This window comes from Dendrobates tinctorius, unplaced genomic scaffold (genome assembly GCF_039654945.1).
Source record: "Dendrobates tinctorius isolate UK_male_01 unplaced genomic scaffold, ASM3965494v1 ptg000117l, whole genome shotgun sequence".
NCBI classification, from domain to species: domain Eukaryota; kingdom Metazoa; phylum Chordata; class Amphibia; order Anura; family Dendrobatidae; genus Dendrobates; species Dendrobates tinctorius.
In genome coordinates, this window is record NW_027361785.1 from 14,805,483 (window position 1) to 14,831,239 (window position 25,757).

General features: G+C 43.8%; 1 protein-coding gene across 2 annotated transcripts in view; it reads right to left on the bottom strand.

Moving 5' to 3' along the window:
* LOC141101464 (sarcoplasmic/endoplasmic reticulum calcium ATPase 3) overlaps positions 1-25,757 on the bottom strand; it is a 375,756-nt gene that overhangs the window by 82,707 nt on the left and 267,292 nt on the right. For both annotated transcript variants that reach the window (XM_073590589.1, XM_073590590.1), the window contains exons 13-18: positions 21,922-22,140; positions 21,506-21,841; positions 21,196-21,416; positions 12,001-12,203; positions 10,369-10,454; positions 3,453-3,586 (exon numbers count right to left, since the gene is read on the bottom strand). In XM_073590589.1, coding sequence (XP_073446690.1) covers positions 3,453-3,586; positions 10,369-10,454; positions 12,001-12,203; positions 21,196-21,416; positions 21,506-21,841; positions 21,922-22,140 — 1,199 coding nt within the window. The remainder of the gene's footprint in view (positions 1-3,452; positions 3,587-10,368; positions 10,455-12,000; positions 12,204-21,195; positions 21,417-21,505; positions 21,842-21,921; positions 22,141-25,757) is intronic.

Below are 25,757 nucleotides of genomic sequence, written 5' to 3' on the forward strand. Positions count from 1 at the left end.
TGGTTTGAGGAAGTGACATTTGTCACAGCTATAGACACATGGAAATGTCTTTATTACGCAGGGTGTTGATGTGCCATGATTTTTACAGGCACACTATAAAGTAAGAGCGCGCGTTTGTTCTGGCAGTGGGGGAGTAGGAAACCTCTCTCTTGCTCTGGTATGCACGATGCGTTTATGAGTGTGTACTTCTGTCTGGTGCCAAAGATCCTTGATGCAGCGATCTGCTGCTTTGGTCTGGACGTGTGCGCTGAGAGAGAGGGACTCCGAATCTGCATTGTGCTCCTGTGGTTTGTGCGCGAGACGCGTCTAGGATTTGTGACGTTGGCTGGGGCATGCACACGGGTACATGGGAGACGCCTCAGCACTTATGCGGCTACAATGGTAAATGCTCCACTACATAATGGCGGCGCTGGGTAGGAAGTAAATGAAAAGAGGTACTTCTTTGGACCTAAAATCATGGCGCAGTTGCACTATATGAAGTGGAGACATATAAGGGGCATAAGTACTATGACCCCATTTTCCTCTATCGTTTTGACTAGGTTGTAAGGTCGTTATAAATGACCATTGGTCACCACATACCCGTTGATACCTGCAACCAGGCATGACATCTGATGCTCGGAAGGAGCATTCATAATACATCATGGGCCTCCTGATGAACTCCTTTTATGGGAGGGAAACGCGTCGAGGCGATTTTTCATTGGCCATGAGCTAAGTTCCTACATATTTGTCAATGTTGATAGATTTAACATTTGGGGATAGTGCAATTTGAGCCGGGTGATCAAAGGCTTATTGTTTTTGGGCATGATGCAATATGGAAAATGTGTTATGGGGGATTAGAGGTAATAGCAGCGGTTGGTGATTTGAGAAATGTATATTAATGCTGCTTAAGAATACTCAGATGGTTGCATATCTGTTTGGATTGATACCTTACCCCCTTTATTTTGAAACTGCCTTTGTTAAAGCACTATTACCCCGTATACTGCATATATTGAGGTGATCTTTTCGGTGGCCATGAGCCAAGTTCTTATATTTTTGCTAAATTGCCGTTTTTTTGGGACAGTGCAATTTTGAGCCTGAGTGATTAATGGCTCATTGTTTTGGGTATAATACAATATGAAAAATGTGTTTGTGGGGGACTAGAGGTAATAGCAGCATTTTGTGACGTAATAAATGTATATTAATGCTGTTCAAGAACATTTAAATGGCGGTGTATTTGTTCTGATTGATATCTTACCCCCTTTACTTGCAACTACCTTTGTTAATGCACTATTATTCCGTATACTGTATATATCGGCTTGTCGATAAATTTATTCCTTTTTGGGGGGATTTTTTCAGAGATAAGCCTTAGTTACTATCCCTGTTTCCCTTCGCCTCCTCCCTTTTCTTGGGTGAGAAGTGTAAGGGTCAGCCTACGTGGACTGGGGGCACCAGAGTAACGTAGGGTGTAAAAGCTCCGCTGTTAGGCAGGGAGACATCTAAATAGGGTTATTTAGACCCTTTTCCTCCTACAACGAATGTTTACAAATCTGCCAAAAATTAAAGTTTTTTCCATTTACTACTCTTCACATTTTCTGCCTTGGTGGTTTGTGGCATGGGGTTTTTTATCTGTTGTATTATTTTTTTACCCTGCCATCTGTTGCACTCCAAGCTGATGTTGTTTAGATAGGAGTCAAAAGGGTGATTAGGGAGAGCTGCCGAGGAGCGGGGGCGCCATTTGCGTATCAAGAGGGTGCCAACCTCCGCTGTTAGGTAGGAGAGATACATAGGGCCCTACAGGGACCAATAGTTTTTTGATCCTCTACCTTACACTGGAACGACTCTTTATTGTTTGTGGCTGGATTTTGAAAATCAGCAATAAGCCTAATTTTTGTTTGCCCGTGTTTTGAAGTTTTGAAAACTTTTTAATGATTGGTTAATAAAGTATCTTTTAAGGATTGATTTTTTGTATATGAGCCGTGCCAGAAATAAGACCCAAGGATAAATCATCAACATTAAAGTTTTGGAAAGCTAAATATTGGATGCTGCAGATTGTATAATTTATAGACCTACTGTCCACTGATAAGCAACAGAGAATGTGATTTATCAATGCTTTGGCTGAAGCTCTAGCCTTTAGGTAGCATTCACACATCCATTATATACAGTCGTAAGATATCCACTTTTTGGCCCACTAACCCAAAGAGCTTCACTGATCCATACAAACATACATTTTAAAAACGAATAAAAAAAAAAAAAAAAAATGAAATAAGGCAATCAACCTGGTTTTTAAAAGTGGATGATAATCAGATGCAATTCAAACCCAAAACAGACAAAATGGATGAGAGAAAAACGGTCTATATAAATAGAAATGGATGTGTGAATGCAAACTATTACATACACTGTGCGCACAATTATCAGGCAAATGATATTTTTGACCATATGATCATTTTTCTGCAGATTTTATAACTGCAAGCTGTATAAGCTTGAATGCAGCAGATAACGTGATGTGGATTTATGTAATGAGGGAGGCCTAAGGATAGCAACACACTTTATGAAGTTGCGCAGAGTTATTAGGGAATGTGCAGACGATCAGTAAACGCTGCGATTTGGACGCTGCATACTTGCACGCAGCGGCCATATGTTACAGCATAATGGATGGGTTTTCAAGAAATCCCATGACCACTATGTATCCACAGACGTGACTCACCAGCAGAGACGGCCATGCGGCGCATCGCTCTAGACTGCAGCATGCCAATTTCTCTTGCAAAGAGGCGAGAAATTTCACCCATATAATGTATTAGATAAGGTGAATCCGCACAGTTCGGTGAACACATGCAGATTCACCTGCGTTCAATAGACGGATCGTATGCAACCGGGCCTAAGGCAGCTGGTTTTCCTCAGGCAAAATGGGCCAGGGAGAAAAAAAAAAAAAAAAAAAAAAAAGATTTAAAAGGGAACCTGTCAGCTGATAAGCCTCTGTCTGTATGACTAGGGCAGTCACTGTCAGCCGGCAGGGAGAAGCCATGAGGGGCCCACCTGTATACTGTAACTAGTCAATACCGTGGCTCGGTCCCCGGCAGCTATTAAAAGGGTGTTTTCCTCTGAAATGCCACAACGTTTCAGAAACAAACATACATTGTTCAAAAAAAATTTAAGGGAACACTTAACACAATGTAATGCCAAGCCAACCTCACTTCTGTGAAAACAACCTGTTCAGTTATAAAGCAACACTGATTGCGAATCAATTTCTTAACCTGTTGCGCAAATGGAACAGACAACACGTAGACAATCTAGGCAATTAGCAAGACAACCCTTATAAAAGGAGTGGTTTTGCAGGTGGTGACTACAGACCATTTCTCTGTTCTTATCCTTTTTGGCTGTTTTGGTCACTTAAATTTTGTCATTGCTCTCACCCCTTTCTTTAAAAATACAAAAACTAGAGAAACACATTATCTCTACCTTTTAAGGCTACCTACCTGTTGAGCGCATTACACATCTCGATAGTTACAAGCACTGAAAGGGCCATTGTTGTGGGATAGCGGGACTCAAACACTTCACAGTCAATATCCTCAAACAAAGCATTGTCAGGTGTACATTTCATAAAATGTCTCTGTAAAACAGTAACATAATTAAGAAAAAGGTAGTTTTATAAGTCCGTAAAACTGGTTTACGTCATTTCCGGTTTATAAAAACTGATTATTAACATGATTTTGATGCAAAACAAAGACATTACTGTACAGTATTGGTATTTTACTATGATCTTGGAATATAGCTATGTAACCTACAACTTAAGACATTGGTTTACATTAGTATGTTAGTTACCTAGCATAATAACGCCAACATTAGTTCTGCTTCATTAAAAGCATATAATATACTTTCTAACACATTATTAAAAGGTATGCAATTCAATTCAAAGAAAGCCCAGATGAACGGCACCAAGGCTCTAATCCACCAGCAACAAGTCGAGGATCAATCACAGGCACACAATGTGTAAAACACTGCTGGGAATAACAGTGCTCAGCATCAGAAAAAACATGCTAAATTTGTAAAAGAAGGAAAAAGATGCGGCACTCACCCAGATTTGCAATGCAGTGTTTCTTTATTCAACCATTAAAGGTCACGCAATAAAGGACGGGCAGATAACATGAGGCATGCGGGGAAAAAAGACGGACGACAGCCGTTTCGCGTACACAGACGGACCTGTTGAAGCGTCTGTGTACGCGAAACGGCTGTCGTCCGTCTTTTTTCCCTGCATGCCGTTACTGGTTCGTAACTTAATACTTTATTCGGACTCCCATGACAGCACCACGAGAGAATTACAGAGATGTAAACTAACTTGGGGGGGGGGGGGGGGGGGGACTACAGCCTGCAGCACCCTTAGCCCAAAGGTGAGATCTGAGGAGGCACCCATGTCTAACCGATAGTGGTTAAAAAAGGTGGAAGGAGATGACCAGGTGGCCGCCTTACATATCTGGTCAATTGTTACTCCAGATCTCTCTGCCCAAGATGATGCCATGGCCCGAGTGGAATGTGCCCTCAGGTTCTGTGGAGCCGGACCGCCACCTGCTGTGTAGGCAAGAGAGATAGCCTCCCTAATCCACCTTGCTAACTTGCGTTTTGATACGCTACAACCTTTCCTGGGACCTTGGAAGGATAGAAATAAGTAGGCATCTCTTAACATCTAACACCTGAAGTTTTTGTTCCTTAGGATTGGTTGGATTAGGGAGGAAAGAAGGCAGAACTATCTCCTGTGTCCTGTGAAAGTGTGATGCTACTTTGGGAAGGTATGCCGGGTTCGGCCTTAGGATTACTCTATCCTGTAAGAATTCTGTGTAAGGGGGCAATCTGGAAAGTGCCTGTATGTTCTACGTGCGGATGTTATCGCTACCAGAAAGGCTGCCTTAAGGGATATAACCTTTAGTGAGGCCGAATTTAGAGGTTCAAATGGTCTGTCATGGCTGTAAGGACTAAATTTAAGTCCCAAGGTACACATCTGTCCTTGTGTATGGGTCTCGATCTAGCAGCTGCTTTGATGAACCTCGCCACCCAATAGTTGCTGGCAATATCACATGCAAATAGGGCCCCTAAGGCTGAAACCTGTACTTTTAATGTACTTGTGGAGAGACCCAATTCGAGACCCCTCTGGAGGAATTCCAGAATCTGTTTTGTGGAAATTCCGTCCCTGACATCAAACTGAAAGGTGGACAGGAATCGCCTCCAGGTTCTAGCGTAGATATTTGTGGTAGTTTGTTTTCTGCTTTTCAGGAGGGTATCAATTAAATTTTTGGAGAACCCTCTATCCTTTAATAGTGTCCTCTCAAACACCACGCCATCAAATGAAGTCCCGCTACCTGTGGGTGGCTGACTGGCCCCTGGTAGAGGAGATCTGGATGGTTCGGCAGTACCCAGGGATCGCATACAGACATGGTCCTTAACCATGCGAACCAGGTCCTTCTGGGCCAGAAAGGGGCAATTAATATGACCCTTGCCCAATCTTCCTTACTACCAGAGGTAGGAGGTTTAATGGCGGAAAGGCATATGCCAGAGAGAAGTCCCATCTTATCAGGAGGGCGTCCACTGCCAGTGGATCCTCCCTGGGATTCATAGAGCAGAATGTTTTTTCCTTCCGGTTTTCTTTGGTGGCAAAGAGGTCTACCTCCGGCTGACCCCACTTGCGGACAATCTGGTTGTAAATGTCTGTGTTTAAAGTCCATTCTCCTTGCCTTAGGGCTCTGCAGCTTAGAAAATCTGCCTTCATGTTGTCTTTTCCCCTGATGTGGAGCGCAGTTAGACCGAAAAATTTTCTCGGCTATCTGAAGGAGACGTTCCGTTATCCGCATCAGGGCCTCGGAGCGAGTTCCACCTTGGTGGTTGACATAGGCTACTGCTACCTGGTTGTCCGAGAGTATTCTCACATGATGACCCTGTAGGTACATAATGAGTTCTTTAACTGCCAACTCAATCGCCAACAGCTCCCTCTGGTTAGATGAGGTCTCAGCATCGGAGTCCCAATGTCCCTGTACCACTATGTCCCCCATATGGGCCCCCCAACCCAAAGGGCTAGTGTCTGTGGTTATTATGCGGGTTATGTGCGTCACCCAGGGCACCCCTGAGGATAAGTTTCTGTCATCGAGCCACCACCTAAGAGATGTAAGTGTCAAAGGGCTTAGCGATACCTGACCCTGTAGGGAGCCATCTAAGGCCCTGCTATTAACTAGGACGTCGTTCTGAAGGGCTCTAGTGTGGAATTGTGCCCACCTGACTGCTGGAATACATGAGGTTAGAGAGCCTAACAGACATGGCTTGCCTGAGGGTCATGGAGGGTTTATTAATTGCCCGAAGAACCTGCTGCTGTATATATGTTGTAATTTATCTAATGGCAACAGACACTGCTGAGTTTCTGAATTTAACAGTAAGCCTAGAAACTTCTGGACCCTTAAGGGCGAAATCGGGATTTCTCGTAATTTATTATCCATCCGAGGCTCTCTAATCTGGACTTAGCCTTCTCTATCTGGGATAGACAATGGTCCACCGAATTCCCCACAATCAAAAAATCGTCTAAATATGGGACAATTAAGATATCAACCTCCCACAAATGAGCCATAACTTCGGCCACTATCTTCGTAAATACCCGGGGCGCTGCTGAGAGACCAAAGGGAAGGGCTCTATACTGATAATGACGGATTATACCGTCTATCAGAACTGCCACTCTTAGGAACTGCTGGAAATCTGCATGGATAAGCACATGATAGTACGCATCTTTCAAGTCCACGACTGCCATAAAACACCCTTCAAACAACATTTTTATTGTTGAATTGATGGATTCCATTTTAAAGGTGCGATTAACCAAAAACTCATTAAGAAAACGTAAATTAATAATAGTTCTAAATGTCTTATCCAGTTTTTGGATTAGGAATAAGGGAGAGTAGAAACCTCTACCTCTCTCAGATTCGGGAACTTCTACCAGGACGTCTTTCAGGCACAGGCTCAAGACCTCCGCTTCTAAAGCAGCTTGTTCGAGGGGCGAAGATCTTAAGGGAGTTGGTTTAAAGGTATCCCGTGGAACATAACTGAACTCCAACCTGAGCCCGGTGGATATTACATTCCGCACCCAGTCACTATTGGTGATCTGTAACCATGCCAGGAGGAAGGATGACAGTCTACCTCCCACAGGAATTGCTTGTCATTGATTCGGTTTCTTTCGTTCTCTCGACGATCGCCTGAACTTGAAGCCCGTACCTCTTCTTCTTCTATCCTCCCATCTGGGACGGTCTCTATTAGGTGAAGGATTGTGCCTCCTCCCCTGACTGAATCTCCTATTAAATGGACGTCAGTAGGATGCGGACCAAAGACTTGGGAATTTTTTCATATCGTCCCCGGCTTTCTCAAGCAGTTCATCCAGGACTGCTCCAAACAAATATTCCCCCTCACACGGGATAGTACAGAGTTTTGCTCTGGATTGAATGTCTCCCTGCCAGCACTTTAGCCACAGGGCTCTACGAGCCACATTAGAGAGTCCTGCTGCCATTCTTACTGCATCAGCAGAGGCATCCGCTAGGAAGGCTGCGGCCTCCTGGATTATTGGCAGGGCCCCCAAGAATTGTCTGTCTAGACGTTCCCTGTTTTAACTGCGACTCTAACTGGTCCAACCAGACCATCATGGACCTGGCCGTGCATGTTGATGCTACTGCTGGTCTTAAAGAACCGGCTGCCATCTCCCAGGTACTTTTTTAAAGAAAGGTATCTGCCTTCCTATCTAAGGGATCTTTAAGGGACCTCATGTCCTCAAAGGGTAGTGAGGATCTTTTTGACGATTTCGCGATTGCCGCATCTAATTTGGGGGCCTTGTCCCAATTATTCACTGTCGGATCATCAAAGGGGTATCTACGCTTGAGGGCTGGTGGTAGCGACCCTCTTTTAATCTGGTTTCTTCCACTCTCTGCGGATCAGATCTTGAATTTTTTCGTTCAATGGGAAGACTCTTCGCTTCCTCTGCTCCAGCCCCCCAAATATGACATCCTGCATGGATAACTGTGGCTTAGGCTCCTCCACTTCCATTGTCCCTCTGACTGCTTTTACCAGCTTGTCTACTCGGTCAAGCGGCAGGCAAAACCAACCAGAGTCCTCTTCTTCTGATGAGGACGAGGGAGATGAAACATGGGAGCCCTTACTTCTCCTCTATTCTACCAAGGAATCAGACTCCACAGGGTCCCCACCCCTTAAGCTTTCTGGTTGGGACATGGATTTCAGGGTTTCCTTCATCTCTGCCCTGACTATGTCCCTTAAACTTGCAGCTACAAGGGGCGACTCTTCCGCCACTGTCTGCTGGATACAGGGGGGACACAACCTTTTGGGGCATAAGTCTGGTAACGGGCATGCACAAAGTGCGCATTCTCTGTGTTTGGTTTTACTCGTGGCCTTCTTCCCCTAAAATAAAACATAAATGGATGCCCCGTCACTGAGTGAACATTCACGTAGATCACTTACCAGTGCCACAATTAAGTACCGGATGAGGGGGATTTTTCTCAGCCGATGCTCCTGTCCGTCTAGAGGAGCCTTTATGACTGGACACTTCGTCCCGCACGCTCCTTACTGTCACGAGACTCCTTTTGTTTGACCTGCCGAAGGCCATCCAGGGGCGGCAGTGATGACTGTCATTGCTGCAGCTGCTCCTGATCGCTCTCCAGTACTGCGTGCAATAATGTGGCCAAGGCATGGCACTCATCTAGGGTCCTGCCTCTATACCCCTCCTCCAGACAGCAGATTTCCTCCTGCCGCGCCCTCTCCCCCAATAGGGCCCCGCTCCCCAGCTGGCGCCGCTATTGACAGGTGAACAGGCGCTCCTCCGATAGGCGTCGCCATCTTGGGTCCTCGCGCCTGCGCAGTGGCGCCGCCGACCCGGAAGCGCCTCCAGGCGCCGCCCCCTGACGTCACCGCTTCTCCGACATCACCGGAAGTGACGCAGGGCGCCCAGGCACTCCAATATGCAGCGCTCCCCAGCCTCAGCACCCTGCAGCGCCGGCCCCCCTGACCACCGTGACGCTGGAGCCGGGAGCCCCCAGGGGGCATACTTACTGGCGGCGGCATCTTCTATGGAGACGGACCTCCTCCGGACGCTGCTCCCTGCTGGACACGCCACCGCCGTGCCACCCATCCCGGGCCGTCCTCCAGGAGCTCCGCACCAGGCCGAGGTAGTAGACCCCCCTTGCTACCTGCACCGGCCGGCCTGGGATCCAGTATTTCGTATGTAGGATCCCGTCCCCTCAGGAACAGGAAACCAACTGATGCGTGGGAGAGGTGCCGCCGTTTGGTATCTGTAGGTTTCCTGTTCCTGAAGGGCGGATCCCCTCTCTCGTGGTGCTGTCATGGGAGTCCGAATATATTGGGGCTAAATAATATTTTTGTGAGAAAAATGCGATTTTATTTTCACGGCTCTAGTTTATAAACTTTTTTTTTTAAGCACCTGGGGGTTCAAGGTGCTCAGCACACATCTAGATAAGTTCCCTGAGGGTTCTAGTTTCCACAATGGTGTCACTTGTGGGGGTTTCCACTGTTTAGGCACATCAGGGGCTCTCCAAATGCAACATGGCATCCGCTAATTATTCCAGCAAATTTTGTATTCAAAAAGTCAAATTGTGCTCCTTCCCTTCAGAGCCCTGCCATGCACCCAAATATTTCTCCCCAACATTTAGGGTATCGGCATGCTCTGGAGAAATTGCACAACAAATTTTGGGGTCCAATTTTTCCTGTTATCCTTGTGAAAATAAAAAATTGGGGTCTAAAGTAAAATTTTTGTGAAAAAAAGTTAAATGTTCATTATTTCCTGCCATAGTCTAAAAATTCTTGTGGAGCTCCTGAAGGGTTAGTAAACTTTTTGAATATGGTTTTGAGCACCTTGAGGGGTGCACTTTTTTGAAACGGTGTCACTTTTAGGTATTTTCTGTTATATAGACCCTCAAAGACACTTCAAATGTGATGTGGTCCCTAAAAAAAAAAAAAAAAAAAAAAAAAAAAATTGTTGAAAAAATGAGAAATCTTTTTTTTGAGCCAACTTTTAACGCTTATAACTTCCTAACAAAAAAAAATATAGTTCAAAAATTGTGCTGCTGTAAAGTAGACATGTGGGAAATGATATTAACTGTTTTGTGTGACATAACTCTGATTTAAGGGCATAAAAATTTGAAGTTTGAAAATTGCAGATTTCCAGGGTTTTTTTGCACAAATAAACACAAGTCATATCAAAGAAATGTTACCACCATCATGAATCTCAAAATCAGTGGAATTGTTCAAGTGTTCCAGAGTTATTACCTCATAGACACTGGTCAGAATTGTAAAATTTGACTTGGTCATGAATGTGAAAACAGGCTTTGGGGCTGAAGGGATTAAACTCACCAGCTGATAGAATGTGACCTGTGGTCCTTCTTCATCATATAAGAACCACCATGTTGCAGCACCTACAGTGGCAAAGCCAACATAGACTGGAAAGAGAAGAAAGGGTTTTAGAGGATATTCTGAATGTGTAGATAAATATTTTATATTAGCTCACTTCTTTTTGTACATCATAACTATTCTAATAAGTTTACACACTGTTAATGTGGCCATACATATTAAACTGCCAGCCAAACACTTGCTCAAACAAGTATTTTTAGGTCAACGCAGAGAAGACACATAAGCCACTTTAAAACCCACCTGAAAACATCTTCTGTGGAAAGGATTGTGTACAAATAAATAATTCATCACATTTCATGCTACTTTCTGAGCCTAACCCTAGTATGACCCTGTTACAAAAGAACACAGTTTCTGTACTTTTCCGCCTGCCCTAGTACCCACCCTCAATTTAATTAAAAATGTCCTGGTTTTACACCATATGGTACCTCCAGTGATCAGAATCCGGTTTTTTTTTCCTCTGTCCCTACCTCTATCTTCCTTTTTAGGCTTGTAATTGTTATTTCAATCATTAAAAGGAATATGTCCTCCCCAGGATGATTTTATTCTATTACTATGGGCATACAGGTAATAAAATGGTTAAACCAGTCTTACCTGTATGCCTCATAGCTGCGGTGCAGATCTTGAGAAATTCATTTATTATGTTATATATTAATTATTTCTTCGAGACTCTGGGGCGTGCAGTGCCTGAAAGAAATCACTGCCTCCTGACTACATTATAATGGTACCCCCTCCTACTGACCTCTTCGGCGATGTAATCCCGCATGCAGTCATGCGAACTCTGTCTGCCCTTCTATGGTCAGTGTCTGCATTGATCTTCTGCGCAGATTATCAATGCGGACACTATCCATAAGAGGGTGGAAAGGTTTTGCGTAACTGCTCATGTGCATAGCGCATGCTCTGGATTACAGCGCCGAACAAGTCAGAGTCACGCTGATGGGAGAGGGGTACAATTACAATAAAGTCAGGAGGCAGTGATTTTTTCCAGGCACCGCACGTCCCAGAGCCTGGAAGAAATCATTAACATATAACATGATAAATTAATTTCTCAAGATCTACACCGCAGCCATGAGGCATACAGGTAAGACTGGTTTAGCCATTTATGGAGCAGCAGATGGGGCCATAACCTTTATGGAGCAGCAGATGGGGCCATAACCTTTATGGAGCAGCAGATGGGGCCATAACCTTTTTGAATTGTTTTCCTGTTTTCCAGTAAGCTATATGGTACAAGCAATGGTCTTGTTAAGAAGTTCAACTTATCCTGACTAAAAGAACAAGCCCTCACACGGCCATATTAACAGAAGAAAAAAATGTAAACACAAAAACTTAAAATCCCAATGTCGCAAAAGGGTTACTCAAACGTGCATCCAAAAATTTACATGTTTGCTTTATTATCGACATTTCATTGGCTTTTATCAATTTATCAAAAAGCAGGCTGGTGGAAAACAGGTGGCAGCATTGATTACATTACTTTATAGATGAAACCAAATGATTTTGATGTAATGTGTACAAGTTGTTCTTGTTGTATGGGTGGGCAGAAAGTGTTCTGAGAAAGATAAAAGTGTTTTGAGAAAATACCTCCAATGGCCAGGTATCTGAAAAACAACCATCCACTGATAAGTGGTTCTCGAGGATTACGAGGTTGCTTGTCCATGATGTCAAGGTCAGGTGGGTTAAATCCCAGAGCAGTTGCAGGTAAACCATCAGTGACCAAATTAACCCAGAGAAGCTGGACAGGGATTAGTGCTTCAGGCAGGCCAAGGATAGCAGTAAGAAAGATGCTGAAAGAAAAAGAAAATAGTGTGCATGATAATCTATTTTATTTCATATTCCTATGTAACAACCTAGAGTGTAGCAAACAGTTTGTATTTGCAATTATTGCTTATTTATTTTAAGCATCCACCCAAAGACAAATGAGGAATTAGTTTTTTTTAGGAATTTACAAATGTGCAAAACCTTTCCCTAGGATACAATTTAAAATTTTACAGTACTGCGTAAACATTTTGAAAAAAATGATACAAAGTAAGATTGCTTTAAAAAATTGAAGTGATAATAGTTTACGTGATTAATACGGTAGTTTATTTTTTTATCAATTTACAAATGGAAAGTGAAAGAATAAAAGAGAAACTAAAAGTAAATCAATATTTGGTGTGACCACCCTTGCATCAAAACAGCATTAAAAGCATCATTTCTTCTAGATACACTTGCACACAGTTTTTGATGGAACTAACCTCAGATGTTCTATAAATGTAGACTTAGGCTAGTTTCACACTAGCGTTTTGGAGCGCAGCGACGGCCTGCGCACGGCCGCCGCTAAGCCCCGCCCCCTGCAGCGCCCCGCCCACCGGCGCATGACGCTGCATGCGCCCTGCGTCCCCTATCTTTATCACAGGGGGCGCAGGCCGTGCGCAGTATGCGTTTGGCGGTGCATGCGCCTTTTTGACGGTGCGCCGACGCAACCAAAATGCAGCAGGTTGCGTTTGGTGCATGTCGGCGCACCGTCAAAAGGACGCATGCGCCGCCAAACGCATACTGCGCACGGCCTGCGCCCCCTGTGATAAAGATAGGGGACGCAGGGCGCATGCAGCGTCATGCGCCGGTGGGCGGAGCTACCGGCGGGGCGCGACAGGGGGCGGGGCTTAGCGGCGGCCATGCGCAGGCCGTTGCTGCGCTCCAAAACGCTAGTGGTGAAACTAGCCTTACACAAATTCTTCTATCAAAAAGGGCCAGCATTAATGTATAGGTGCACAAATACACTATATAGCCGATATACAATACACTATGTGTCAGCACACCGATTAATGAATACATGAACTCCACTATTGCTATTTATGTAAAAAAAAACAAAAAAAAAAAAACAAAAAAAAAAAAAGTACGCAAAGTCAAAAATCAAAAAGCATAAATCAATCCAACTGCGTCAAAGTGACTTCATCTTGGACAGTCCCTTTTACTTCCCAGTTCAGCTGAAGCCTGGCTTGGCACATGGAGAGTTAGGACATTAATGATAAGGAACCATTCAAAATGAGATCACTTTGTTGAGGTTGGATTTTCATTTTTTACATATATAGCAATAGCGGAATTCATGTAAATGCATACTGTGTTTATGGTTGTGGGATTACATGATGAGACTGAAAAATTTACAGACTCCATGATGCGAGTTAATGTTGAAATCAGGGCTCTGATCAGGAATATCATTCACTTCCAGTACTCTTTGTTCTTCTTTGCACTGAAGAAATGACATTAGCTGTAGGTTTGGAGTAATGGTCCTGCTGCAAAATAAATTTGGAGACAATGAGATGCTTCGCTGCTGGTATTGCATGATGGATAGGTATATATGCTTTTATTTCTCAGCACTGAACACACCAAGAAATGGTCATCGTTTAGGTCTGTAGATATAGTGGACAGCCATGCAAACAGCATAATGAAAGTCACATCGTGATTATTTAACAGCCTTTGACTTGGTCTTGTGCCATATTGCCTTAATAGATGTAGGCTCTATAGGAAGATCGATCTTGTACAAGCAGGATTACTTCCCATTGAAATCTGATGATGTCCAGCAGTGTCATCAGCTCAGAACTGGTCTCAAACAGTGGGACCTAGCTACAGCCATCTAATGTTGAAATAAATCTAGTCAGAAAAAGCCTTCATGGAAGAATTGTGGAAAAAAAATAAAAAATACATACCTTCAACATGGAAACAAGGCCAAGTGACTCAACTATGCCCAAAAACATAGGAACTGGAGTGCAGAAAAATGATAGCAGGTGCTCTGGACGATGAGCCAAAAATTGAAATATTTGGCTGTAACAGAAGGTTGTTTGTTCACAAAGGGCTGAAGAGAAGTAGAATAAAGTGTCTGGTAACAGGAAAGCATGGTGGAGGTTCCTTGTAAGGTTGAAGTTTCTTTTCATGGAGTTATATTATTTTACTTATTGATTATGCTCACTTATATAGCGTGATCATATTCCACAGCTCTTTACAGATATTGTCCTGGTCTTCATTGGAATTCATAATATAGGTCTTTAGTGTGAGAGAACATACAAACTCCTTGAAGATGTGATCTTTGGTGGGATTTCAACCTAGGACACCAGCGCTGCAATGCAGCAGCGCTAACCACGGAGCCACCATAGAGTTGGAGATTTAGTCAGAATTAATGGTGTCCTCAATGCTGAGAAATGCAGACTGGGTATTGCATTGTGGATGATGATTAACAATCAGACAGTAGGTGTCCGATTGGCTCCAAATTTATTCTGTAGCAGGACACGACCCAAAAGACACAACCAATATCATTAAGAACTATCTTCAGTTTAAAGTAGAATGACAAGTCTTAGAAATAATAAGGCCCTCACAGTGCCCTGTTCTCAACATCATCTAGTCTGTCTGGGATTACACAAAGAGAAAGGGATTTGCACAAGCTTACAGCCACAGAACATCTGTGGCTAGTGCTCCCAGATGTTGAGAACCACCTCTTGCCAAGTTCCTTAAAAAACTATGTGCTAGAAGAATGTTTTGATGTGGTTTTAAAAACAAAGGGTAGTCACACCAAATATTGATTTGATTTTGCTCATTCAATTAGCATTTTGTTAATTTATAAAAATAAATTAGCATTTCTATTTTGGAAGGCATTCTCTGTAGCATTTTTTCCACACCTGCCTCATATAATTTACACAGTTTGGAAAATAAGTTTAGACAGGGATAGATTGTTTCTGGTCAAGTATCAGGTCAGGCGGTGAGGCCATGTGTATTGTACAGCAATTGTATGTACGGAACATGCCACTTTACACCAGTTTTAAACTACATATTAGGTCATTCTTGCACTACACACAAAAATAATCAAACTGAAAGATGTTAACTAAGAAAAACATGCTCATGGGCAGATGATGTAAATTTTATGTATTTTTACACTGTCTTTAAATAAAATTGTGAAAAAAATTCTATAGGATGTGTCTTGTTTTAGGCTCTGGGCATTTTCGTTGCGTTTTTCCATGTGGATTTGTCACAAACCTGAAGGGTTTACTGATGCCAGCAAAGTGAATGAGAATCCTGAAGTCTCATCATGCACACAATGCTTATTTGATACTTGCATATATAGTGCAGATTCACATCTGCAACATGTCAGGTGTTTCAGGGTTTTCTTTTTACTCATTGACTTCAATTAAGTCAGTAAAAAAAAAAGCTATAAAAATGCAGGTGTAAAAATGATTGCCTATTTGCTGCGTTTTTGTTCCACACACATATACAGTACATAATGTATCTATAAATAGATCTACAGTGGCATGTAAAAGTTTGGGCACCCCTGGGCAAAATTACTGCTGTTGTGAACAGTTAAGCAAGTTGAAGAATAAATGATCTCTATAAGGTCTAAAGTTAAAGACGACATTTCCTTCGTATTTTAGACAAAATATATACACATACACGTGCTTCTCACAAAATTAGAATATCATCAAAAAGTTAATTTCAGTTCTTCAATACAAAAAGTGAATCTCATATTATATAGAGTCATTACAGAGTGATCTATTTCAAGTGTTTATTTCTGTTAATGTTGATGATTATGGCTTACAGCCAATGACCCAAAAGTCATTATCCCAGTAAATTAGAATACTTTATAACACCAGCTTGAAAAAGGATTTTAAAATCCGAAATGTTGGCCTACTGATTGTATGTTCAGTAAATGCACTCAATACTTGGTCAAGGCTCCTTTTGCATCAGTTACTGCATCCATGCGGCGTGGCATGGAGACGATCAGCCTGTGGCACTGCTGAGGTGTTATGGAAGCAAAGGTTGATTTGATAGCTGTCTTCAGCTTGTCTGCATTGTTGGGTCCGGTGTCTCATCTTCCTTTGGACAATTCCCCATAGGTCAGGCAAGTTTACTGGCCAATCAAGCACAGTGATACTGCTGTTTTTAAACCAGATATTGGTACTTTTGTCAGTGTGGACAGGCACCAAGTCCTGCTGGAGAATGAAATTTCCATTTCCAAAAAGCTTGTCAGCAGAGGGGAGCATGAAGTGCTCTAAAATTTCCTGGTAGATGGCTGCACTGACTTTGGTCTTGATAAAACACAGTGGACGTACACCAGCAGATGACATGGCTCCCCAAACCATCACTGATTGTGGAAACTTCACACTAGACCTCAAGCATCTTCGATTGTGTGCCTCTCCACTCTTCCTCTAGACTCTGGGACCTTGATTTCCAAATGAAATGCAAAATTTACTTTCATCTGTAAACCACCATGGTTACTTACCGGTAGCCGGTTTTTCCGGAACCCATGACAGCACACCTGAGAGAGGGATCCGCCCCGCCAGGACAGTAACCTATTGAGACATAAGGGGCGGCACCTCTCCCCCGCTTCAGTTGGGTTGCAGAGCATTGAGAGGACTTCCCGGTTAGTTACATGTTTAATCCAACACCACATCACTCAAAAGCACCCTACTAACTGTGCACACCCATACGGTGAAGAAAAGGAGGGGGAATATACGGGTGCTGTCATGGGTTCCGGAAAAACCGGCTACCGGTAAGTAACCATGGTGGTTTTCCCTTCACCCATGACAGCACACCTGAGAGATTTTTGGAGACTTCGAAACACCTTTAGGGAGGGACCACTGCTTGCAGCACCCTTGTACCAAAGGTTAGGTCAGCAGAGGAGGATAGATTTAATCTATAGTGCTTAAAGAAGGTGGAAGGTGAGGCCCAGGTAGCGGCCTTACAAATATGTTCAATTGATACCTCTGTCATAGAATCATAGAATCATAGAATCGTAGAGTTGGAAGGGACCTCCTGGGCCATCTGGTCCAACCCCCTGCTCAAAGCAGGATTCGCTAAATCATCCCAGTCAGATGTCTGTCCAGCCTCTGTTTGAAGACTTCCATTGAAGGAGAACTCACCACTTCTCGTGGCAGCCTGTTCCACTCATTGATCACTCTAACTGTCTTTTCAGCCCAGGAGGTCGCCACGGCTCTGGTGGAAGGAGCCTTGATGCCGTCAGGAATCGGGATACCACTAGCTGAGTAGGCTACACTAATGGCCTCCCTAATCCATCTAGCAATAGTCCCTTTGGAAACCCCATAGCCTTTCCCGCCACCCTGAAAAGCTACGAATAGGGACTGGGACCTCCTCCACTGGCTAGTGACATATGTATTCTAATAGCGCTCTCTTAACATCCAAACTATGAATTTTTCCTCCCCCAAATTTTTTGGATTCTCGCAGAAGGATGGGAGGACAAATCTCCTGACCCTGATGGAAATCTGATGCTACGTTAGGCAGATAAGCGGGGGTCTGTTCTTAACACCATCCTATCCTGAAAAACTTGTGTATAAGGTGGCTTTACCGAGAGAGCCTGTAAGTCGCTTATTCTGCGGGCTGATGTAAGGGCCACTAAAATGATCGTCTTTAGGGTCAGAAACTTTAGGGGTAGCTGGTGTAACGGCTCATACGGTTCTTTTGTAAGGGCTTCTAGCACTAGGTTTAAATCCCAGGGGGCTATTTTGGGTATTGGGATAGGCCTAGCTCTATGGCAGGATTTAATGAATCTGGCTACCCATCTATTTGATGCCAGTTTGCAGTTGTAGAGCGCCCCTAGTGCAGACACCTGAACTTTAAGCGTGTTCACCGCTATCCCCATCTGCAACCCCGATTGCAAGAACTCCAGGATGGCACTAATCGGGGGTTCTTTTTCTAATGGCTTACCTAGGAACTGTAGGAACTTATTCCATGTTCTGCCGTAGATGTTAGTCGTCACTGGTTTCCTACTCTTTAGCAGGGTGGCCACCAACCCGGGGGAGAACCCTATATCCATTAAAAGCAACCTTTCAAATTCCACGCCGGCAGATGGAATCCTTTGACCTGAGCGTGGAATATTGGGCCTTGAGCTAGTAGGTCCGGGATTTTTGGCAGAACCCATGGATCGGAGAGGGACATTTTTTGTAGTAGAGAAAACCAGGGCCTTTTCGGCCAAAACGGGGCTATTAGAATCACCATGGCTTGATAGTTTCTGATCTTCCTGACAACTGTTGGGATCAGAGCCACTGGGGGGGGAACGCATAAGCTAGTCTGAAGTTCCACTGGATGTGCAAGGAGTCCACTGCCCATGGCTTTTCCCTCGAGTTTAGAGAGTAAAACCTGTTTGCCTGTTGTGCTTGTTGGCAAAGAGGTCTATTACTTGTTTCCCCCAAAGCGGTGTTATTTTTTGAAAAATGGATCGATTTAGCGCCCATTCTCCTTGCCTCAGGGTATTGCGACTCAGAAAATCTGCCTCTATGTTTTCTGCCCCTTTTATGTGTAAGGCTGTCAAGGAGTGTAGGTGTTCCTCTGCTCTTCTCAGAATGTCGCTCGCCGACATTGAGCAGTGTGATCTTGTCCCTCCTTGGTGGTTGATGTATGCCACTGTTACCCTGTTGTCTGACATGATGCGTACATTGCGACCCTGGAGTAGCGGAATGAAGTGACTTAGGGCCTTGTTCACTGCCCACAGTTCTCTTAGGTTGGAAGATGCCTCTATTTCTTGAGGTGACCCGATTCATGTTCTCTGGGGTCTCGGCTATCACCTGCAGCCGAGACCCCGGAGGAAATCCGACACTGGGGGGTGCTATTTACTTACTGTGCTGTGGTTTAAGTACCCTTACTTACCGCCATTAAAAGGCGTATCTGCGGTCGTTAAGGGGATAATTGTTAGTTTTGTGATGATTGAGACACCAGTAAACAATATTGAAATGTTACGAAATTTTGCGTATGTTACAATCACACCAAAGAGAATTATTCCCTAGGGTGAGACCTAAAAATTTGCACAAAACTTTTTTGAACATCACCTCTATCTATCACAGATATATAATTGAACATATTATAGGAGTGCAAATATTATACAATTGCACTCTTTAGGTATCTTGCATGTGGAGTTTATTGTACAGTTTTCTATGAAGCTAAATGAAAAAAACAACATGGGGACGTGAACTACATCGGATCACTGGACTACATTGAACATGCTTGGGCATTATTTGTGGAAAGTGTAGAGGAGTATTTATTTCAATAAAGTACTATTTGTGTGTATTTCCATTTTATTATTGGGATAGTAATGGGGATGTCTGATCGACACCTCTCCATTACCAACACCAGGGCACGTTGTCAGCTGTATTTTTGGACACTCCACAACTGACATCAACCCCAAACACAACGCCAAAGCACCAGGAAGAGCCAAGAAGAAGCAGAGTTTGAGCATTTAAGGTGAAGTTCAACTTCTAGGGCAGCTGCGGGCAGGTACTTATAGGACTGGATAGGCCCAATAACCATACACCTTCCCAGCCTGATCATATCAGCTCTCAGCTTTACATTTATTGGTGACAAAAACATGAGAACCCAACATCGCTTTTTTCATTTATTTATTAGCTTCATAGAAAGGTGTACAATAAGCTCCAACATGCAAGACACTTAATTTTATAATATGTCGGGGATTGCACAATTATATATCTGCTGGATATCTATCTATATCAAATAGCATTCATTACGGTCTAAAAATGCTTGTAAAGCACAAGTGAACAAAAGACATGCAAAAATGCAACGAAAACACACGTATAGTACGCTGCATTTTTCCTGCCAAGAGATGAAGAAATTTCTGCATCCAAATACTCAATATACATATCCTTAATATATACCGTATATAGTCGTGTAGAAGCCGAGATTTTCAGCCCATTTTTTTGGGCTGAAAGTCCCCCTCTCGGCTTATACACGACTCATATACCTGGGGGTCAGCGGGGGAGGGGGGGGGGCGGGTGTGTCACAAATCATACTCACCCATCCTGGCATTCTCTGCAGCCCCCTCAGCTTCTCCACTGTCTCATATTCATGAGTGGTAATGAGTGGTATCACATGACCGCTGAAGGCAGGAAGGGAGACAGTGGAGAAGCGAGGCTGCAGAGATGTTCTAGGACGGGTGAGTATAGCGATATTCACCTGTCCTCGTTCCCACGCTGCTCACCACCGTCTGCCGCTTCCTGTATCCGTGATGTTTAGCCAGCAGGGGGCGCGGTGACATGGTTAGTGTGCGCCGTGCCCTCTGCTGGCTGAACAGTCAATGACAGAGGACGCGCAAATAGTGGTGAGCAGCGATGGACCCCGGACAGGTGAATATCACAGGTGCCGGGTCCTGAGCAGGAGAGGCGAGTATGGCTTTTCTTTTTGCAGCAGCAGCATATGGGGGCATATTCCATGGAGCAGCATATGGGGGCATAGTCTATGGGGCAGCATATGGGGGCAGAGTCTATGGGGCAGCATATGGGGGCAGAGTCTATGGGGAAGCATATGAGGGCATAATCTATGGAGCAGCATATGGGGGCATAACATATGGAGCATTTTTGGGGGGCATAATCTATGGAGCATCTTATGGGGGCATAATCTATGGAGCATCTTATGGGGGCATAATCTGTGAACATCTTATGGGGCCCATAACCTTTATGGAGCATTATATGGGGTTTATTTTGTATGGAGCATTATATGGGGCTCCTGATTCAATATGGATATTCAAAAACAATTAACCTACTGATGTCTCAATTAATTTTACTTTTATTGGTATCTATTTTTATTTTTGAAATATACCAGTAGTTGCTGAATTTTCCACCCTAGGCTTATACACGAGTCAATAAGTTTTCCTAGTTTTTTGTGGCAAAATTAAGGGGGTCAGCTTATACACGAGTATATACGGTAAATACAGATTAAAACCACAACTAACAGTAGAAAGCCCTTCCACATTATCACATGGACACACGGAATATATCAGCAATGTCTTACCAGACTACTTCACCAACATTAGAAGAGATAAGATATCGAATAAACTGTTTCATGTTATTATAAATTGCTCTCCCTTCTTCAACAGCAGACACTATGGTAGAGAAGTTGTCGTCAGAGAGAACCATCTCTGCAGCTGACTTTGCGACTGCGGTGCCAGAGCCCATAGCAATGCCTATCTCAGCTTTTTTAAGGGCAGGAGCATCATTTACTCCATCACCAGTCTAACAAGACAAGGGAAATAAAAATATATCAATAGCAACATCTGACATTTTTAGTTCATTCTATAACTGTTTTATGATTGATTTCTTACCATAGCAGTGATTTCATTGAAGGACTGCAAATATTCTACAATTTTGGACTTGTGTGCTGGTTCCACACGGGCGAAGCACCGAGCGTTGCGGCATGCATCCCGTTGTTTCTCTAATGGGAGGTCATCAAACTCCCGGCCAGTATAAGCCTTGTTCGCTATGTCCTCAGAGTTGGAGAAAATTCCAATTTTTCGGCAAATAGCCACTGCCGTGCCTTTGTTGTCCCCAGTTATCATTATCACTTTAATGCCAGCTTTTTTGCACATCTGAATTGAGGTAGTTACTTCTTTACGAGGCGGATCAAGCATGCCCACACATCCAACAAACGTCAAATTTGTCTAGGACGAAATACAACAGACTTAGTACAATTAAACCATTAATACTTTTATTAGAAAAAGAGGTATTCAGCAACACTCACCTCGTAATTGATAAACTTGTTAGAATCATCTAATTGCATGTCTTCCATTTTTGGTGGCACATCCCGTGTAGCCAGAGCAAGACAACGAAGTGTATCCATACCAGTACCCCAGTCTCGAATCTTAGACATGATTCTCTCTCTAGCAGATGGAGTCAAGGGAACCTTTGTAGAACCCACACGAACATAATGACAGCGTTCTATTACACTTTCAGGAGCACCCTAAAATTAAATATTTATTTTAGCAAGGGAACTATAAAAAAATAAACTAACCCAGTGTATTGAGTTTTTTTCATAATTTGTCTTATTTTTAAAATTAGAATTGATAATATATTCTAGAAAAGTCTTTTTACTGTCAATCCTATTTAGCATTGAATTCTAAGTAGCTAAAGGAAAGTCTTACAAGAACTGCACAGAAAGTCACAATCAGTATAAACATAAAGCAATACTTGTTACAAAATAATATAGTAGCAACCATGGGTAAACTACAATTGTGAATTGTACACTAGGTGGCAGTATAGTACCACTATATGTGCTGTACAACTACACTTTTTTAAAGCCAAGTAAACAAAAGATACCCCTTTGTTACCTGAAATAGAGGTAGTCGCTTACATGTTTTGTTTTTACATTCTTGGGATGCACACTTAAGCTTCCTGTCATAGTTTTTAACAGAAAATCCTGTTGTGCAGATTCCAAAAGTTTTAGTACTTCGTTAAAGGTGGCACAGCCCTGAGGTGTGCAATAACTTATTCTGTATTTGCCTCCTCACAGATTATTATCTTGTGTGAAATACAACATTACAAGAGCACTCAGCAGAAAATGCACGCTATCAAGTCAAACTGAATTCACATTGGCTTAATTGCTTCACTTTTTACCAAATCCATGTCTACCAGTTCAGTTTTGGCCTCCAAATTGTGATTTTTATTTTTACAGAAATTGAATGGTTAAATAGCAAGTGACTTGATCATCTTCCAAGAGGGAATCGGTCAGCTGATTCATGTTGCTTGAAACATGGGCAGCATGAATAAAAGACTGTTTTTTGTATTCTAAACATCGATGTTTAGTGTGCAGTGTGACAGTGTGCAGTGTGACAGAGATAAACCACCATGGTTACTTACCGGTAGCCGGTTTTTCCGGAACCCATGACAGCACCACCTGAGAGGGATCCGCCCCGCCAGGACAGGAACCTACTGAGACATAAGGGGCGGCACCTCTCCCCCGCTTCAGTTGGGTTACAGAGCATTGAGAGGACTTCCCGGTTAGTTACATGTTTAATCCAACACCACAACACTCAAAACACCCTACTAATTGTGCACACCCATACAGTGAAAAAGGGGGGGAATGTATGGGTGCTGTCATGGGTTCCGGAAAAACCGGCTACCGGTAAGTAACCATGGTGGTTTTCCCTTCACCCATGACAGCACCACCTGAGAGATTTTTGGAGACTTCGAAACACCTTAGGGAGGGCCCACGCTTGCAGCACCCTTCTACCAAAGGTTAAGTCAGCAGAGGAGGATAGATTTAATCTATAGTGCTTAAAGAAGGTTGAAGGTGAGGCCCAGGTAGCGGCCTTACAAATCTGTTCGATTGATACCTCTGCCTTTTCAGCCCAGGAGGTCGCCACGGCTCTGGTGGAATGAGCCTTGATGCCGTCAGGAATCGGGATACCACTAGCTGAATAGGCTACACTAATGGCTTCCCTAATCCATCTAGCAATAGTCCCTTTTGAAACCCCATAGCCTTTCCTGGTACCCTGAAAAGCTACGAATAGGGACTGTGACTCCTCCACTGGCTAGTGGCAGATATATATTCTACAAGAGCCCTTTTAACATCCAGACTATGGAATTTTTCCTCCCCCAGATTTTTTGGATTTTCGCAAAAGGATGGAAGGACAATTTCCTGACCCCGATGGAAATCTGATACTACCTTGGGCAGATAACTGGGGTCTGTTCTTAATACTACCCTATCCTGAAAGACTTGCGTATAAGGAGGATTTACTGAGAGAGCCTGTAAGTCGCTTATCCTGCGAGCTGATGTGAGGGCTACTAACAGGATTGTTTTTAGGGTCAAGAACTTTAGGGGTAGCTGATGTAATGGCTCATACGGATCTTTTGTAAGGGCTTCTAACACCAGGTTTAAATCCCAGGGGGCTATTCTGGGTATTGGAATAGGCTTAGCTCTATGGCAGGATTTAATAAATCTGGCTATCCACCTATCTGATGCCAGTTTGCAATTGTAGAGCGCCCCTAGTGCCGACACCTGAACCTTAAGTGTGTTTACTGCTAACCCCATCTGCAACCCAGATTGTAAGAACTCTAGGATGGCCCTAATCGGGGGTTCTTTTCCTAACGGCTTACCCAAGAACTGTTGGAACTTATCCCATGTTCTGCCGTAGATGTTAGTAGTCACCGGTTTCCTGCTTTTTAGCAGAGTGGCCACCAGCCCAGGGGAGAACCCCCTATCCATTAAAAGCGACCTTTCAAATTCCACGCCGTCAGATGGAATCCTTTGACCTGAGCGTGCAATATTGGACCCTGAGCTAGTAGGTCCGGGATTTCTGGCAGAACCCATGGATCGGAGAGGGACATCTTCCGTAGCAGAGCGAACCAGGGCCTTTTTGGCCAGAATGGAGCTATTAGAATCACCCTGGCTTGATCGTTTCTGATTTTTCTTACCACAGTTGGGATCAGAGCTACTGGGGGGAACGCGTAAGCCAGTCTGAAGTTCCACTGGATGTGCAACGAGTCCACTGCCCATGGATTTTCCCTCGGGTTTAGAGAGCAGAACCTTTCTGTTTGCCTGTTGTGCTTGTTTGCAAAGAGGTCTATCACCGGTTCCCCCCAAAGCTGAATTATCTTTTGAAAAATGGACCGGTTTAGCGCCCATTCTCCTTGCCTCAGGGTATTGCGATTCAGGAAATCTGCCTCTATGTTTTCTGCCCCATTTATGTGTAGGGCTGTCACGGAGTGTAGGTGTTCCTCTGCACTGCTCAGAATGTCTGTTGCTGCTTCCATTAAGGAGTGTGATTTTGTCCCACCTTGGTGGTTGATGTATGCCACTGCTACCTTGTTGTCTGACATGATGCGTACGTCTCGACCCTGGAGTAGCGGAATGAAGTGGCTTAGGGCCTTGCCCACTGCCCACAGTTCTCTCAGGTTGGAGGATGCCTTCCTTTCTTAAGGTGTCCAGGAACCCTGACCTATGAGGCCCCTTAGGTGTGCCCCCCACCCCGAGGAGCTTGCATCTGTTAAAATTATATCTTTCGCCTGTCTGTCCCATGGTATTCCTAAGGTCAGATTTGTCCCGTTCAACCACCAGTTGAGAGAGTCTCTGGTTTTTGAGGAAAGCTCCAGCTTCCCTTCCAAACGCCCTCTTAGCGATCTCTGTGCTCTTAGTATCTCCCCCTGGAGTTGCCGGGTGTGAAACTGAGCCCACATGACCGCCGGAATACAGGATGTTAGGGTACCTAGTAGGGACATTGCTTTTCTTAATGTCATACATGGTTGGTTTCGGCCCGCCAAGGCCAGATTTTGTACCTTCTCTATCTTGGACTCTGGGAGCAGACACTCTTGCCTTTCTGAGTCCAGTATAAATCCTAGGAAGGTCTGTTTCTTTAGGGGTTGTAATTTTGATTTTTTGAAATTGACTATCCACCCTAACTCTTGCAAGGTGTTGATCACCTGAGTCAACTGTGCTGTACAGTGGTCCTCTGAACTGCCCACTATAAGAAAATCGTCCAGGTATGGTATTATGACCGTATCGTGAATCCGGAGAAAGGCTGTCACTTCCGCTATGACCTTGGTGAAGACCCTCGGGGCTATGGATATGCCAAACGGAAG